This window comes from Geotrypetes seraphini, chromosome 6 (assembly GCF_902459505.1).
Source record: "Geotrypetes seraphini chromosome 6, aGeoSer1.1, whole genome shotgun sequence".
Classification (NCBI taxonomy): Eukaryota; Metazoa; Chordata; class Amphibia; order Gymnophiona; family Dermophiidae; genus Geotrypetes; species Geotrypetes seraphini.
The window spans coordinates 137783163-137800720 of NC_047089.1; the positions used below are offsets into that span (position 1 = coordinate 137783163).

Genomic DNA, 17558 nt, shown 5'->3' on the forward strand with positions numbered 1-17558 from the left:
TGAAGAATTCCTTATATTTAAATACCTTTCAACCTATTCTTCTACAAGTTTCGGTTTTGTTCAGATGATAATTTGGTCACATTTGCCTGAAACCTCAACATTGCCAATTCAGTGAATAAGGTTCTAAGACAAATGACAGTGAAAAATGAGAAGATGAATATCACTAATGATGGCCAACTACAAAAATGGCATTGGAGATACTGACCTAATGGACAGGTTAATATCTGTATAATGACTGCACATGAAATGGAAAAAGTAGTGATAGAACCTCTTTGTAAATGCTATCAATATTGCTCTTGCTGCTGCATGGTACCCTCCAATGTTCTGTTATCAAAAACAGTCATCCACCCTAAACCTACTTAGAATTTCAATGTGTGGCACAGTGGTTAAAGTTACAGCCTCAGCACCCAGAGGTTGTGGGTTCAAATCCACATTGCTCTCTGTGACCCTGGGCAAGTCACTTAATCTCCCATTGCCTCAGGTATATTAGATAGATTGTGAGCCCACCAGAGCATGGAAAAATGCTCGAGTACCTGAATAAATACATGTTCTGAGCTCCCCTGGGAAAATGGTATAAATGAATAAATAAATAAGATCACTTTGGGCTTCATAAAAAGCATGGTGGTACAATTGTTCCAGTGCCTTCATTATGACAGAATGGACCACTACCAGTAAAGAACATTATGTTTACTGCAGAGAAAACACTATTATGACTTTGAGGTTTTTCACATTGTAATGACCAAGATGGTAAAGGGGATGGAACTCCTCTCGTATGAGGAAAGACTAAAACGGTTAGGGCTCTTCAGCTTGAAAAAGAGACGGCTGAGGGGAGATATGATTGAAGTCTACAAAATCCTGAGTGGAGTAGAACGGGTACAAGTGGAATGATTTTTTACTCCTTCAAAAATTACAAAAAGACTAGGGCACACTCGATGAAGTTACAGGGAAATACTTTTAAATCCCATAGGAGGAAATTTTTTTCACTCAGAGAATAGTTGCCAGAGGACATAGTAAGAGTGGATAGCGTAGCTGGTTTTAAGAAAGGTTTGGACATAGTCCCTAATCTAGATTATATTGAGAAAGACATGGGGGAATCCACTGCTTGCCCTGGATCAGTAGCATGGAATATTGCTATTCCTTGGGTTTTGGCCAAGTACTAGTGATCTAGATTAGCTACTATGAGAACAGCTATTGGGCTTGATGGACCATTCGTCTGACCCAGTAATGCTATTCTTATGTTCTTATGACCTGTCACTAGTTAGAATCCTATCCAGATACAAACACATGTATTGAGAAACACAAATATAAAATGATAATAATCACAAGTGAGGATGCTCCAGCAGACTATTTTTGGAATGTACATGATGAAAATATGCAGTTATAAAATTTATAAAATGTGAATACAATTCGGGTTTTTATACTTAAATATAATCTAGTTGAACCATTTACATAATTGGCGCCATTAAATTTCAAATTCTAAACATGTTGAGAAAATAAAAGTTAAGAAACTTTTTATAAGGCCCAAAGCAAATGCAGAAATTTTATTACCACAAAGTAGAATAGTAGACTTGACCAATTTAAAGATTCACAATTCATCTACTCATTTTATATTTTTCAAAAAACAAAAATATTTTAACAATGTACCTCCCATCTTCAGAATACATTTTCAAATGTCACTTTTCTTAGAGAATTCGTAATACGGTACTTACTATCTGAGCAATCTTTCAACAGTGCTTCTGTAATTTTAAATCGTAAAAAACTTCCTGGACTAGGTGGCTTGCCTGCAACCCTCAGGCTCTCGGTTGCTCCTTGACCGTGTACCATCAATACATCCATTACAGTAAGATTATTTCTGTGTAAATGCAAAGGAACATGGCAAAGAGATATTTGGTTTAGTGAATGCACTACATAGTAAATGACTACTTAATTGCCTGTTTCATAGACTGGGTACTGCAGTAGATGGGATCCGGAAGGTTCGCCCCCCACATTTCGCCCCCAGCAATTCGCCCCTCACATTTCGCCCCCGCACATTTCGCCCCCCGGATGTTTCGCCCCCACACATTTCGCCCCCCGGATGTTTCGCCTCCACACATTTCGCCCCCACACATTTCGCCCCCGCCTTTGAGGGAAAAAAGAAATCGGTCTCGGAGCGAAGCCAAGGGGGGGAGGGAGTCGAAGTCTGGGGATGAAGGGGGATCGGGGCTTGGGCCAGAGCGAGACAGCGGAAAGGGGCGAGCGAAGCCAAGGGGGGGAGGGGCCAGAGCGAGACAGCGTCCCGCCGTTCCACGTCCTCCGTGCTATGTGTGTCATGCACACATGGAACGTTAAACAATGGCCACATAGCAAAGTGTAGCTGCTGGTGTTTGCGCGAGCGAAGCCAAGGGGGGGAGGGAGTCGAAGTCTGGGGATGAAGGGGGATCGGGGGTTGGGCCAGAGCGAGACAGCGGAAAGGGAACATGAGCTGTGCGCGAGCGAAGCCAAGGGGGGGAGGGGCCAGAGCGAGACAACGTTAAACAATGGCCACATATCAGACATTCCATTTCTCCCTCTTCTTTTCCCCATGCCCCTTTCTTTTTATGCAATGGGCCAGAGCGAGACAGCGGAAAGGGAACATGAGCTGTGTGCGAGCGAAGCCAAGGGGGGGAGGGGCCAGAGCGAGACAACGTTAAACAATGGCCACATATCAGACATTCCATTTCTCCCTCTTCTTTTCCCCATGTCCCAACCATTTTCCCCTTTTAGCGTGTTTTGTCTTTAATACCATGCAGTCTGTCTTTTTACTACCCCATTTTTACTTATATTTTAAATTTTAATGTAAACCTCTTTGGTAATTAACGCAGTATATCAAAGCTAAATAAACTTGAAATTTGTATACATTTTGGCTTCTTTTATGCACCATGAAGAATATGCGCTCCCTGTGAAGAGTGCACACCATTTGCAGAGAGCATATATTGGGCATGACCTGGATTGGCTACTGTTGGAAACAAGAGGCTGGGCTAAATGGCTGCTCTTATATTCTTATGGCTGGATTCTATAAATAATAGATCATAGATACAATAATAAACTAAACTAAACCTTAGGAAGGGAAGCAATGGTAACTGCACCAACTTAAAATAAAAACATAAAAAATCCAGCTTTCAACTTAAAACAAAAACATAAAAAATCCAACTGCAGATCGGTGCTCTCACCCGACTCTCACTGCATGGTACCGTCTCTCCACTCTCCTCAAGCATTATTTTCACTGTGCTCAAGTTCTTCAAGTGGGTTCGTCTCGCTCTGGCCCAAGCCCCGATCCCCCTTCATCCCCAGACTTCGACTCCCCCCCCCCCCTTGGCTTCGGTCGCGCACAGCTCATGTTCCCGTTCCGCTGTCTCGCTCTGGCCCAAGCCCCGATCCCCCTTCATCCCCAGACTTCGACTCCCTCCCCCCCTTGGCTTCGCTCGCAGCTACACTTTGCTATGTGGCCATTGTTTAACGTTCCATGTGTGCATGACACACATAGCACGGAGGACGTGGAACGGCGGGACGCTGTCTCGCTCTGGCCCCTCCCCCCCTTGGCTTCGCTCGCGCACACACCAGCAGCTGGACTGAGGGCCCGTGAGGTAAGGATTTGCGCTCCGAGACGGATTTCTTTTTCCCTTCAAAGGCGGGGGCGAAATGTGTGGGGGCGAAATGTGTGGGGGCGAAACATCCGGGGGGCGAAATGTGTGGGGGCGAAATGTGTGGGGGCGAAATGTGTCTGGGGGCGAAATGTGGGGGGCGAATTGCTGGGGGCGAAATGTGGGGGGCGAAACTTCCGTGAACCGCAGTAGATAATCTACAATAACGGTGTTAAAACTCACTAATTGTTAGTAAATGAACCCCTATGATCTTTAAACTTTTTATATACCAATCCTTTAAATTCTATAATCCCTTTTTGCCTCTTTAAATTAAAAAAATATATTTTTACAACTTGATTACATCTTCCTTAGGCTGATTCCCCCCAATTTTTATTTTTTTTTATAGTAAATCACCCCACTACAAAGAGGTTAAATAACACCTGTTAAAAACAGAACACAGAAAACTCAAAGTGCCATAGGAAAGCTTTCTGTTCCAATTTTATGATTACAAAGATGTATAAGAGTTCACAGAACTTTAATTTGGTATCTTATTATGACTAAGAGCCAAGAGTTTATATTCCGTCTCATTAATGTTTACATGGAATATTCACTGCCAATCAAAAACTGTTACCAACAAGCATGCCCAAAAAGACCTACCTGATGATGATTAATGAAGAAGATGTTTTGTTGAAAATAGGAGTAAATTTTACTGTCACTGATTTTCTCTCTCCTGGCTTTAAAATCATATTTAAAATTGAATGACGTGCAGGACCTTCCATAAATCCTGAGCTACTTTGCACTGGCTGACCCTTACACCAAATCAAAAAGAAATAAAAAATGTTAATAAGTTAATTGTGCTCAAAAATGAAATCCATTAATTGAATTGCAACTGCCTTTTGAAGAATTAAACCCCCCTTTTACAAAACCACGATAGTAGTTTTTAGAGTAGGCCAGCACGCTGAATGCTCTGCCCTGCTCCCGAAGCTCACAAAAAATCAGCACCAATAAAATTTTGCACTAAGCGATATTCTATAAAAGGCGCTCGGAGTTGGGAGCCGTTTCTAAAGTAGAAATCACTTGGAGCCAGGATCCTCAAGCCTAAATTACACACAAATCGCCCATATTCTATACAACTGCATGCAAATTCCAGTAATAAGAACATAAGAAGTGCCTCTGCTGGGTCAGACCAGAGGTCCATCGTGCCCAGCAGTCCGCTCGCGCGGCGGCCCGTCAGGTCTAGGACCTGCGTAGTAGTCTTCTGTATGTACCCCTCTATCCCTTCAATCTTTTTTTTATTTTTATTTTTTTCTACCTTATCTATATCCTTCTAACTGTACCCTTCTTCATCCTATATCTTCCCTATTTATATCCCTCAGTAACTTCTTCTTTCAAGAATATATCCAATTTCTCTTTGAAACCCTGTAAAGTACTCTGTCCTATTACACCCTCCGGAAGTGCATTCCAGGTATCCACCACCCTCTGAGTGAAGAAGTACTTCCTGGCATTGGTTCTAAACCTGTCCCCTTTTAGTTTCTCCGAGTGCCCCCTTGTTATTGTAGTTCCCCATAGGCTGAAGAATCTGTCCCTCTCCACATTCTCAATGCCCTTCATGATCTTATATGTCTCTATCATGTCTCCTCTGAGTCTCCGCTTTTCCTTGATCTGCCTATGCCCCTCCTATGGTTGCATCCCCTTCTGGAATCTATGTGTAAATTTGAAGCTCAGATCTCATCACCCAAAAATGTGCAAGTTAATTTTAATGCTAATTAGTGCTGATAACTGATTAGCACACAATTATCGGTGTTAATTGGCTTGTTGTTCAATTAAAATGTGCATAGAAATTGGGCAAGCACCCAAATTTCCACAAACAATTTTTAGTGCCATATACAGAACTAAGCTGTATATGGGCTAATCTGAATACACTTGGCTCAGCCTAATCTCTTATTTATGTAGAAAATGCATGCAATTTGTAGCAGCTCATCTCTTACTAGGTCTAAATGTTTTTTGCCATAAAAAAATAACTTTAGTTTTCTGCAGAAATATATTATCTCACAGTGAGAACAATAGACTGTTATCAGAAGAGATGTGACATGGTCAAATTATTTCCAATAAGTTTTATTGCCGTGTTTAATATAACTTTCAAGCGTCTGATTTCTTTCTGGGTGATGCCTCTATAAATTGAACATACCCGTTTCTAATTAACTCCCCTTTTTACAAAACCGTAGCATGTTTTTTTAGCGTTAGCCATGGTGATAACAGCTCTAATGCTCATAGAATTCCTTTGAGGGTTAGAGTTGTTATTACCGTGGCTGGAGCTAATAACTGCATTACAGTTTTGTTTAAAAAAAAAAGGGGAGTATAAAAGACTTGAGTGTAGTTTTAAATGCTATCCACTTTACTGCAAAATTCACAGACACTTTCCCTACAAAATTTTCAACAATTTATGAGGAGGAAAAAGTAGGCAGAGATTTGTGACCAGACTATATGGTATTTTAAAAATGCAAAAACTCTTTTATTGCCTCTACCAATCTAGCCCTATCCTAGAACACCCCAATAAAAATGTGACTGAAAGTACATATGCTGTGAAACTTCATGCACATGTTTACCCACATACAATATGGTCAATTTTCATATTTAAATGCCATTTCAAAATTGCCAACTAATTGCACAATCAGCATAGAATTTCTACCATTTAAGTTTTAAAAAAAACAAACTACCTGAATGGAATCTTATGGTTAAAGCAGTCATTGAGCATTCATTTTTCTAATATACTCAAATATAAACTGAGATTTTTGGGCCATAAAAGGTCCAAAATTGGGGTTTTGGGATCAGTGCCCACCCGCCCCCTCTCGGACCTGTTGCAGGGCACCATTGGGCCTACCTTAAGACCTGGTGGTAAGCAGAGATCCATCCCGCCTCTTGACCCGTCCAACTCTAACAACTTATCTCCCTCCTGCCTCCTCCTTTAAAATCCCTTGTGGTCCAGTGGGGCAGGTGTCATCTTCCTATGTTCCTACCCCATGCAGAGCTGCTATCTGAGTGGCTGCCATGAGTTCTCACAGTCTCGTTAGAATTTGTGATAGCCATTCAGATAATGGCTCTGCATGGACCACCAGGGATTTTAAAGGTAAGCTTTTTACTAATTGGGGAGGTGGAATGGAGGTGAGAGTTGTTAAGAGTCAGGCGGGAAGGATTCCTCCTGTCTCGGCCCACCAGGGCTTATGGCAAGCCTCAAGGAGGCCTGCAAGACATCAGGATAGAGGGGGGACAGCGTGCAAAAACCTGGCAGGAGAGGGCACTTGAATATAAACACACAAATACACCCCCAGTTTATATCCCCCCCCCACACCTTTCTTTTTTGGGGGAAAAGGGTTACCTTGGTTTATATTCGAATATATATGGCAGCTTTATTGTTGACGATATGACAAAGTTATGGAATAAGATTTTTTCCATTAAATGTGATGCTTATTATTTTGTGCCATTTTGCTGTTTCAGAAAATATAAATGTTTTAAAATAAATAGTAGGAACCATGAAAGCTTTATACCACAATCTTTTTGTTTGTAGAATCTAGATGATAATCCTTTTTTGTTTTTAAGATAACTGTTAAAAGGTGTCTTTCAAATACTTACACAATTTCTAAATACTTGGAATTCTAATGTCTTCAAGTCAACATTTGATAGTTTACTCAAGTTATACCTGTAGTAACAAAAGATATTTTTGTGGTCAATGATCTTTTAAATATAAATTGAATTACTGAAAGTTTTAAAACAGGGCTCCCTAAATCCAGTCCTCAAGGGACAAAACAAAACAATGTTTCAAGGATTTCCATGAAGAGTATATATGAGAGATGTGCATACAATGGAGACCTTGCATGCAAACACATGGAAATCCTGAAAATGTGACATGCTTGGGTCCTTGAGAAACAGATTTAAGGTCTTTCACTGTACATAACTTATAATATTCAATGTTGTCTTCTGACTCTCATAGGTGAAGTGTCCACCCATTCCTTTTAAAATTCTTAAAGTGATTTTTATTACAATTAAAGGTAAAAGTAGATTTGCCTTATGGAATCATTGTTAAAAAGCTTTTAGTATGCTTAGAGTGTTAGCTGCTTCAGGAGCCTACATGAAAGGAAAAGAAGCTCAAAGATGGCTAAAATATCTACAAAGTTTATACAGCTATTTTGTCTCTTACATGTATTAGAAACCTGTTCCCTTCATTGCTCTCATATTAAAAATATGCCTACAATAAAAACAAGGTTGCAGGGGAATCAAATTGATGAGCAAGAAGTTACCAAGGGTACCAACCATGGAACATTTTTCCAGAGATCTCTCTTATGACCCCAGAAGACTCTTCTGAATGTACAGCAATTTCATGACACAATATACCTGTTTTACTACCCCTCCCCCCCCCTTTTTTTTTTCAAAATCATAATGTAGTTTTTAGCGCCAGCCGCAGCAGTAACAGCTCTGACACTCATAGGCATTATATGAGTGTCAAAACTGTTAATGCCATGGATGGCGCTAAAAAATGCACTATAGTTTTGTAAAAAAAAGGAGGGGGAGCTAATAGTTTCATCTTCAGAATGGTGTCTTCACTCTTGCAATGAGAGAGGATACCATCGACTTTTATCAGTGTGTATAATGTGTACTATATGGTTTCTTTATAAGCTAATCTAGAGCTCAGATAAGGCTTCCGATTTGTTTTTAGCTACACCACGCAAAAGACATTAACATTTAAAACAAGGCTCCAGAAGCAGGCCATATTGGCCGAAACATGCGCGTGTCGAGCCATCGCACAGATTTCATATTACTAAGGAATAAAGTTGCATATAAATATCACTTATTATTCCACTGTGGTTTGTTTTGCTCCTGCTTGGATTGTGGAGTTTGTTCCTGGGTTTTCTGACTCACTCCCTGTCTTCACAGAACATCTGCTATAACACTGATGACAATACCTATCTTAAGGTTTATCTCAACAACAAAAAAGGAAAACAGAGGAAAAAGCATGTCCCAAATGAACCAAACAGTTATTTCTGGCAGGTTAAAATAACCAATTTTTGTTGTTGCTGTTCTTAAAGTAGGATCTATTGATGATAGGAGGTGGCTTGTTTTGGGTTCTTACCCTCAAAAAGACCAGACAGAACAGACTGCTCAAACCTACTGTCTTGTCAGAAGACAGTATCTCCATAATAATGTAATATAACTGTGTAAACTGAATCTTAAGTCCTGGCTTTGTATAACTCTTTTATACAGGCAAACCTTAAATGGACCTACCATCATAGCCATGATCCTTCTACATTTATCTCTCTCTAGAAATAAATAAAACATGCATAAGAACATAAGAATTGCCACTGCTGAGTCAGACCAGTGGTCCATCATGCCCAGCAGTCTGCTCACGCGGCAGCCCTTTGGTCTAAGACCAGCACCCTACCAGCACACGTTCTTGTTCAGCAGGAACTTGTCTAACTTTGCCTTGAATCCCTGGAGTGTGTTTTCCCCTAAACAGCCTCTGGAAGAGCGTTCCAGCTTTCTACCACTCTCTGGGTGAAGAAGAACCTCCTTACGTTTGTACGGAATCTATCCCTTTTCAACTTTAGAGAGTGCCCTCTTGTTCTCCTTACCTTGGAGAGGGTGAACAACCTGTCCTTATCTACTAAGTCTATCCCCTTCAGTACCTTGAATGTTTCGACCAATTATGCAATTACAGAACCAAAATGAAAGATCCCAGCAGAGTTTTGCTCAAAGTAAAAGTGGCAGCAGCTATGGACAAAAGGATAAATTAAATCTGTTTGTTCTTTATCTACATTACAATGCTTGTTTCAAGGCCAATGGACTCGTATCCAGTTCAGCTTTTTGCCTCCGTCTGTCCCACAGAATTCATGGAAGCCACACTTGTATAACACAAGGCTTCCTTAAGGGTCGCAACTGATCCTGGATGTGACTAACTCTGGGTAAGTACTTGTCTTCCCCTACTGCTCACCACTCTTGCTCAAATTTTAATCTGTGGCTTAAGTACCAACAGAACAGTACAACTGCCCTACCTAATTGCTTTCAGTATTTTCAACTTGTGTCTTGTTAATTTTCAAAAACTGAAAGGGGATATACTTAAACATGATCAGAAAAAAAATTTAAAACTCTCAAAAGGAACTATATCTCCCGTTACTAAGGTCTACTATGCTTTATCAACCAAACAAAGAAGGTCTCATAGGAAATGTAGGAGATCAAAGGATGCTTGTCCTTCAGTAACTTGGATCTCACTGGTATTTTGTAAAGTTGAGAAGGAAAAGTGTTAGGAAAGTGTCTAAGCTAAAGTCCTTTGTATTGAAAATTTTTAAAAATGGATCCTTGGGAGCACTTTCTGTTACACAGAAACCTTTTTCTGGGTCACAAATTAATATTAAGGGCCTCTTTTACAAAGCTGTTTAGTGCGGGCCGCTGCGGTAACGGCCCAAAAGCCCATAGAGATTCAAAGGGCTTCGGAGCTGTTGCTGTGCGGGAGCCGTGGCTTTGTAAAAGAGGGGGTAAGTGAAACTAAAGAAAGAAGGAGAAATTAGGTTCTTACCTGCTAATTTTCTTTCTTTTAGACTCTCCAGACTGACCCAGTTCACTGATGGATAATAGCTCACTATGACCAGCAGGTGGAAACTGAGAACAGACTCATCAGTGAAATGGGTCAATCTGGAGAGTTGCTAAAGAATGACATTTTCTGCCTCTACTTTGGCTGCAAACTTACTATATCTTTTTTTCCCTCATCCTCTCTTTCTATCCCCTTCCTTTGCAAGTACAGTGTCAATGCTGGTAATGCTGCATGACAAAACATTTTGCCTATGCTTGATCAGAAATTGTCTGCCTGTCATCGATTTTCACTGTGACTAATGCATCTCTGGTAGCAACATCAAAAAGATGGATGAGATGTTCTCTGAAGGCTTCTTGATTCCCCAGACCATGTTTGTTGTGTCTGTGCCAGTTCATTTTTAGCTTCTCATAATCATAAAGCTTCATCGATATGCAAATCCCCAAGTCTATTCGCTGATGTGATATTCTTGCATGCTGCCAAATTTCCAAGGCTTTCAAAGCAGCCTTTTTGTCACTGTATAAGTACTTCATCAATCGAAGAACATCCTCATTGGTTGGAAGATGTGAACTGGACAGTTCATCAGTGCCGTTCCCTAGCAGTCATATTTCAGCACTGCTTCTAGTCTGACAGTCTTACTTCTTAGTTTTTAATTTTATCCTAAAATGTGACATTAACTCTGTTTTCAATTGCCTATTTATCATTAAACTAACTTTCTGCTTTGCAGTAGTACTACAAGGGTCATTTCATAAATAATACACAGGTTGGCAACATTGGGGAGTGGATGATGCAATTGCAGTAAACCTTATTTCACTTTCACTTCAGTGCTTGAAGCAGCAGGACGTGTGCTTAAGAGTTCTGTAGTCTACTTAGTGTAGCTGTGACAAGTGTGGGAAATGGAGGCTGCAGGTCTCGGGTACCATGTCTGTTGACGATCAGAGGTCATACAATAAGATTGAAACTCTATGTGGCAAAAACTTGACAGAAATCCACAGTGTACTACGTGACGTTTGTGGTGCATTAACAGTGGACCCTAGTATAGTTTCTCGGTGGGCAACTCATTTTCAGAGTGGTCATGTGAACATAGATGATGATGCAAGACTAGGAAGGCCGAAATCAACAACTGATGAACGATGTGTGAAACTCGTGGTTGATGTTCTTGAAAAGATCATCATGCAACATGCGAGGAACTTTCTGAGACTACTGGGATTTCACCGACATCAGAATACCAAATTCTGACAAATGATGTAAAAAAGAGAAAAATTTATGCGACTTCTTGACTGCTGAACAGCAGCAGAGATACCTGGACAATGCAACTGTGCTGAAACAAAGATTTGATGTAGAAAGTCAGGCATTCTTGAATCGCACTGTTGCTACTGATGAAACATGGGTCAGAGACTTTGAGCTGGAGCTGAAATCACAGTCTAACGAGTAGAGAGCTCCATTTTCCCCAAGGCCAAAAAAATTTTGATGAGCTCAATCAAAAGTCAAACAAATTGATGATTTTTGCTTATGAAGGCATCATCATCACAGACAAAGTGCCATATGGAAGAAGTGTCACAGCAGTGTATTATTGTCATTTTTTTGCAAAAAATGTGCAGAAAAATGCACAAAACCCGACCTCAGTTGCTCTTGGCTGAGCCACTTATTCTTCATGACAACGCTCGCCTGTACATAGGGAATGTCATCATTGAAAAACTACACGAATACAGCTGGAAATTGTTACCTCATGCTCCCTACAGTCCAGACATTAGTCCACCAGACCTCAACCTTTTTCCAAAGTTGAAACAACCTATGCGTGGACATCGTTTTGCATCTCTGGAAGAGCTTTCTTCCGCCATTACCCGAGCCATTCAGCAACTGAACAAAAACAGTGTCTTGGATGGAATCATGAAGCTTCCTGGACGTTGGGACTCAGTCATTGCAAAGCAGGGAGACTATATTGAAGGATTATAAAGAAATACTTGAAAAAAAATAAAACATGTAAATTTTTTTTTTTAAAAAAAGTGTGCATTATTTATGAAATGACCCTCGTAGTAGGGACGCTGAATTTCAGGAAAGCTGTGAAAACCTATTTCTTTATTTTAAAAAATGTCTGCAAACGTGTATTTAAAATTTAAACTGATATTTGAATGAATCTTTAAATATTCTACAACTGTGGAAACTAAATTTAAATTATGTAAGAGTATGTGTCTGTATTATATTGCTGTTGATTATATATGTTGATTTGTAACCAGTTCTGAGCTCTTTTGGGAGGACAGTCTAAAAACTGAATGAATATACTCACTCCATTGTTAAAAAATCTAGATTTAGACCCAACTTTAACCTCTCATTATCGTTCTATTGCAAATATATCACTATTGACAAATATGATAAGAATCTATTGTTTCAAAACAACTTTCGGAATATTTGGATAAATTCTCTGTTCTTCTCCCATTTCAACACGGATTTCGCCCAAACTTCAATACTGAGACTCTTATTTCATTGGTAGTCAAAATTCCGAATCTTTTGGCTCAAGGTCGAATTGCCATCTTGATGCAATTTGACCTTTCTGTGGCTTTTGATGTCGTTGATCACGACATCTTAATTCAACTGTTAACCAATATTGACTTAGATCAAAAAGTACTGAATTGATTCAGAGGTTTCTTGAAGTTACAATCTTACCAAGTACATGCTGAGGGTAAATTCTCTCCATCTTGGACTCCTGTTTGTGGAGTACCTCAGGGTTTGCCTTTGTCTCCTATATTGTTTAATATACAGTATATATGACGACGTTAAAATACTTGAATTTATCCTCCTCGGAATCGATCTTTAATTATAATAATAATAATAATAATAACTTTATTCTTATATACCGCCAACAATCTTGCGACTTCTAGGCGGTTTACAATGAAGAGAAACTGTACAGACAGCGAATTACAGAGTATAGCATTGAACATCTAGTGATAGTAACAAGAGAGTTACAGGGCTGTGTATTACATGGTTTCACTATGAGTAGCATTATACAGTCGACGATATTCAGAACATAAGTAGGAGAAGAGAAAGGAGATTGCGCTTTGAGTTACAAAGGTGCAAGGCTGCGAAGGTGAAAAAGATAACATAAGATGTTGATGAGAAGTAAGTTGTTAACTTGGTACATTTGAACGAAGGACGGGCACCAGTGGGAAAAACTGGTAACAATTAATGATAGAAATTTTGGCAGAAGAGGGTAGACGGACTCCTTGGGATGGGAGGAGGCTCCGATTTTAGGGGAGAAGTCTGGTTAGGTTATAAATTTCTTAAACAATGTGGTTTTTAGTTCTTTCCTAAAGATACTATATGATTCTCTGGCGGCATCAGTGAAGTAGCCTGTCCAAGTTTGCAGTCTACCTGCTTGACATCTTTATCTTACTTGAAGTTGAGCCCTCATTGACTAAGTTAAGCCCTCATTGACTAATTTAACAGCAGATATTAATTCTTGTATTTCAAGAATTCAAGATTGGGCTTCTTCCGTGTGTATGAAACTAAACACCACAAAGACAAAACTTTTGACGTTTGGTCCCAAATAGCACAGATTACTATCTTTCTTGTGGTTAAATTCTGGTGATACTTTGAAGATTGAATTCTCATCCACTTTCTTTTTCTAATCAGATTAATAATATAACGAAAAAATGTTTCTTTAGTCTTCAGATGTTGAGAAGGGTTCACCATTTTTCCATCAGCAACATTTTGCTGTTTTGGTTCAGGCTATTATACTGGCTCATTTGGATTATGTAAACTCTCTATATTAGTTTAAGCAAGTGTAACATGAAGAGGCTGCAACTTATTCAAAACCCGGCTACTAATTAATATTTGGTAAGAGTAAATATGATCATGTTACTCCTTCGTTGAAAGCCTTGCATTGGCTTCCGGTTTATTGGAGAGTCCAATTCAAATGTGCCAGAATTATATTTAAAATCCTATATGGGATTTTTTCTCCATTGATTATTTTTTCATTTAACTCCCAACAGTCTAGGGGAATTCACAAATTTAAATTAGCCTTCCATTCTATTAGGGGAATCAAAGCTTTAGGTAGGATCTATCACAAAATACTGAGTTGAGTAGAGCGGGTACAAGTGGATCGATTTTTCACTCCGTCAAAAATTACAAAGACTAGGGGGCACTCGAAGTTACAGGGAAGTACTTTTAAAATCAGTAACAGGAAATTTTTTTTCACTCGGAGAATAATTAAGCTCTGGAACGCATTATCAGGGGTTGTGGTACAGGCAGATAGCATAGCTGGTTTTAAGAATGGTTTGGACAAGTTCCTGGAGGAAAAGTTCATAGTCTGTTATTGAGAAAGACACGGGGGAAGCCATTGCTTGCCTAGTATCAGTAGCATGTAATATAGCATGTAATATTGCTACACCTTGGGTTTTGGCCAGGTACTAGTGACCTGGATTGGCCACCGTGAGAACGGGCTACTGGGCTTGATAGACCATTGGTCTGAACCAGTAAGGCTATTCTTATGTTCTCTTTGGCATTTTCTCTTGTAAAAATTTGGAATGATCTTCTTACAGAAATTAGACTCCTTCCTTCTATGATAATTTTTCAGAAAACTTTAAAAGACTTATCTATTTCAGAAATTTTAACTGACAAATAAGGGATTGCAATTGATGACTTGCTTGTCCAACTATTCGCTTTCCTTGCCCTTTAGTTAACTTTCTGTGAACTGGATCGAGCCCTATAGTCGAGATGACTCGGTATACAAGACTAAGGTTTGGATTGGAAATAGTAGAGTTGTTGTTCAAACAACAACAAAATTGTTACTGATAATAAGAATAGCTATTTAGGATCCAACCAGTGGAATAGTGAGGGAGGGAAGAATATTTATTTTACATTATGTTTTATTTGTTGCTTGTTGGTCACACAACCCCTGAAGAAGGTTCTGCATAGCCGAAACATGGCCTGTGTCGGGTCACGTCAATAAAGGGTCTTATCAATAAAGCCTAATTTTCAAGAATAGACTTATGACAGAGACTTTACTCAAAGACTTTTAGTACTCTCAATTACCACGATTGAAATACTATCGAGACTCCACTTTGTGTGTTTCTACATATGGTAGATGAGACACCACATAATACCTGCACTACTTGCTTCTACTTTCAAACCATGTATGGTTTCTAAAATCTATGAATCTGAACCTATCGTTAAAATTGTCTGTAGTACCTGAAGATTGGAAGCTGGCCAATGCTATGCTAGTCCCAAGCTGAAATTCCATAAAAATGCGTGTAATAAATGAGCAATAAATAAGTAAATATGGACTAAGGTTTTTCCATTAGGTCACCTTAATTGTAGAACACTTCGCTATAGAATTATAGGGGGGGGTCTGATTTTTTTTGTTTGTTTGTTTCAGAGAACTAACAGCCTATTTGTTTTGCTGTGTATGTGAGAGACAAGTTGGAGGTTGTTAGGTAGGTAGTCTTAGTATGAATGGTTCTGGGTTGGATGTGTGCGTGTGGGTTTTAGAGTTAAGATAAGATTTATATGATGTTCTGTGAAATCATGTTAATTATTGAACACTATTTGGAGTAAATACAGAAATGCAGAAATAAGTAAATGAGCATCACTTTCTTTTACTATGACAAATTTGCTGCTACTCTGCAAAGCAGAATTACTCAAACAGAGCTTACCTTGCTATTAATTTGTCAGCCAATAGTGAAGGGTTGGAGAATAGAGCTAAAGGAAGAAGCTGAACATAGACAGGTCCATCTGCAGGGTTTTCTAAAAAAAATTCTTCCTCCTAAGAAAACAAAAATATTTCTTTATATTACAGTAAGTTTCAGTGCACTACTGGTTTGTTCAATACAAAAGCCTGAGGAATGGCAAATTCCAATATAATTCTCGCTGATAATTTAGAGCCACCAACAAGGTCAACTTTTCAGAAGTGTAAACAAAATGTTAAGAGTATTTAGAGCAGCACTTTATCTGTAATAAATAACCAGACATTTCAGTTTTATCTTGTTACATAATTTATGAATATTTGTATGCTCTGGAATATCTAGAAGACAATTTAAGCTGTTTGGATTTTTCTTAACAAAGATAAGAGGCAGCACTGGCTCTCCTCCTAAAAACATCTGCCATAAACCATGAGCCCCTAAGAACAAAACCAGGCCAAGTCTACTTTGGCCATCTAAGTTGTGAGATATACCATATATGCTCAAATATAAGTCAATCAGAATATAAGTTGAACCCCCCATTTTTCCCCAAAAAGGAGGAAAAATGGTTGACTCGAATATAAGTCAGGCGGCTTAATATTCAAGCGCCCTGCCAGGATCTGCACCCTGTGACCATGGTGAAAAATTCACATTCTCCCTGAGCGCACCTTTTACTCCTTGAACATCAAATGGAAGGCAAAGGCCATAGCACAGACACTGATTGAATTATTTGCTTCGGTCTTTATGGAAGAAGATGTAAGAAATCTACCTGAACTGTACTAAGCCAAATCGACAAGTTAAAGAGTAATAAGTCACCTGGACTGGATGGTATACATCCCAGAGTATTGAAAGAGCTCAAATATGAAATTGCTGATCTGTTGTTAGTGATCTGAAACCTATTGTTAAAATTGTCTGTAGTACCTGAAGATTGGAAGCTGGCCAATGTTATGCTAGTCCCAAGCTGAAATTCCATAAAAATGCGTGTAATAAATGAGCAGTCCGCTGCGTGTAATGGAATTTCAGCTTGGAACTTGCTTCTCAGCATCCTTTTCCCACTGCACTCAGCAGATAAATACTGTGTATTTTGCCATAGGCTTTTCATTTGTATTTTGGTTGCTGTACTCCCTGCTCTTTAAAGGAGTGGGGCAACAGACTGTCTTATAGCACATTTTTGTTGTGCACTTATTGTTAAGCACTGTTATACACAAAAAACTGGGCAAGGTCCTGGGATGTTGCACAGTTGATACCCTTTTGGGTTATTATTGTGGCAGCTTGCCTAGGAGCAGGTGTCCTCAGGCTGCTGTGTTGACTGAGGTCCTGCCCTTTTCACAAATTAATTTAGGTTTGATTATAATTATTTGTTTATTAGTGGAGTCTGTTGCACCTCTTCTCTCCTTTCTAGCGCTAGGGTGGGAAGATTTTCAATTTTGATCAGTTTTTCCACAGACAACCGCACTCAAAGCAGTTTACACAAAGCAGCATGCAAATATGAAAAATAAATAAAAATAGAATAGTTCCTTCTCATTTCGTTTTAAAGGTGGATTACATCAAAATTAAATCATGAAAGTCACATATTTGGGAACAAAATAATAGAGACACAGAGAGCATGAAACAAATGAAAATCCAATTTAAGACATTTCACTACTCTGCAGCATCATTTTTATAAACATGAAAAAAAATTTTCATTATCTTTATAATCCTTTTAAT

At 39.2% G+C, this 17558-nt stretch overlaps 1 protein-coding gene across 1 annotated transcript in view; it reads right to left on the bottom strand.

The window, feature by feature from the left end:
- Positions 1-17558, bottom strand: part of TMEM131 (transmembrane protein 131) — a 396906-nt gene that overhangs the window by 135005 nt on the left and 244343 nt on the right. Inside the window, 4 exon segments of the mRNA XM_033949394.1 lie at positions 1710-1852; positions 4257-4408; positions 7230-7296; positions 15828-15937. Of these exon segments, the coding sequence (XP_033805285.1) occupies positions 1710-1852; positions 4257-4408; positions 7230-7296; positions 15828-15937 (472 nt within the window).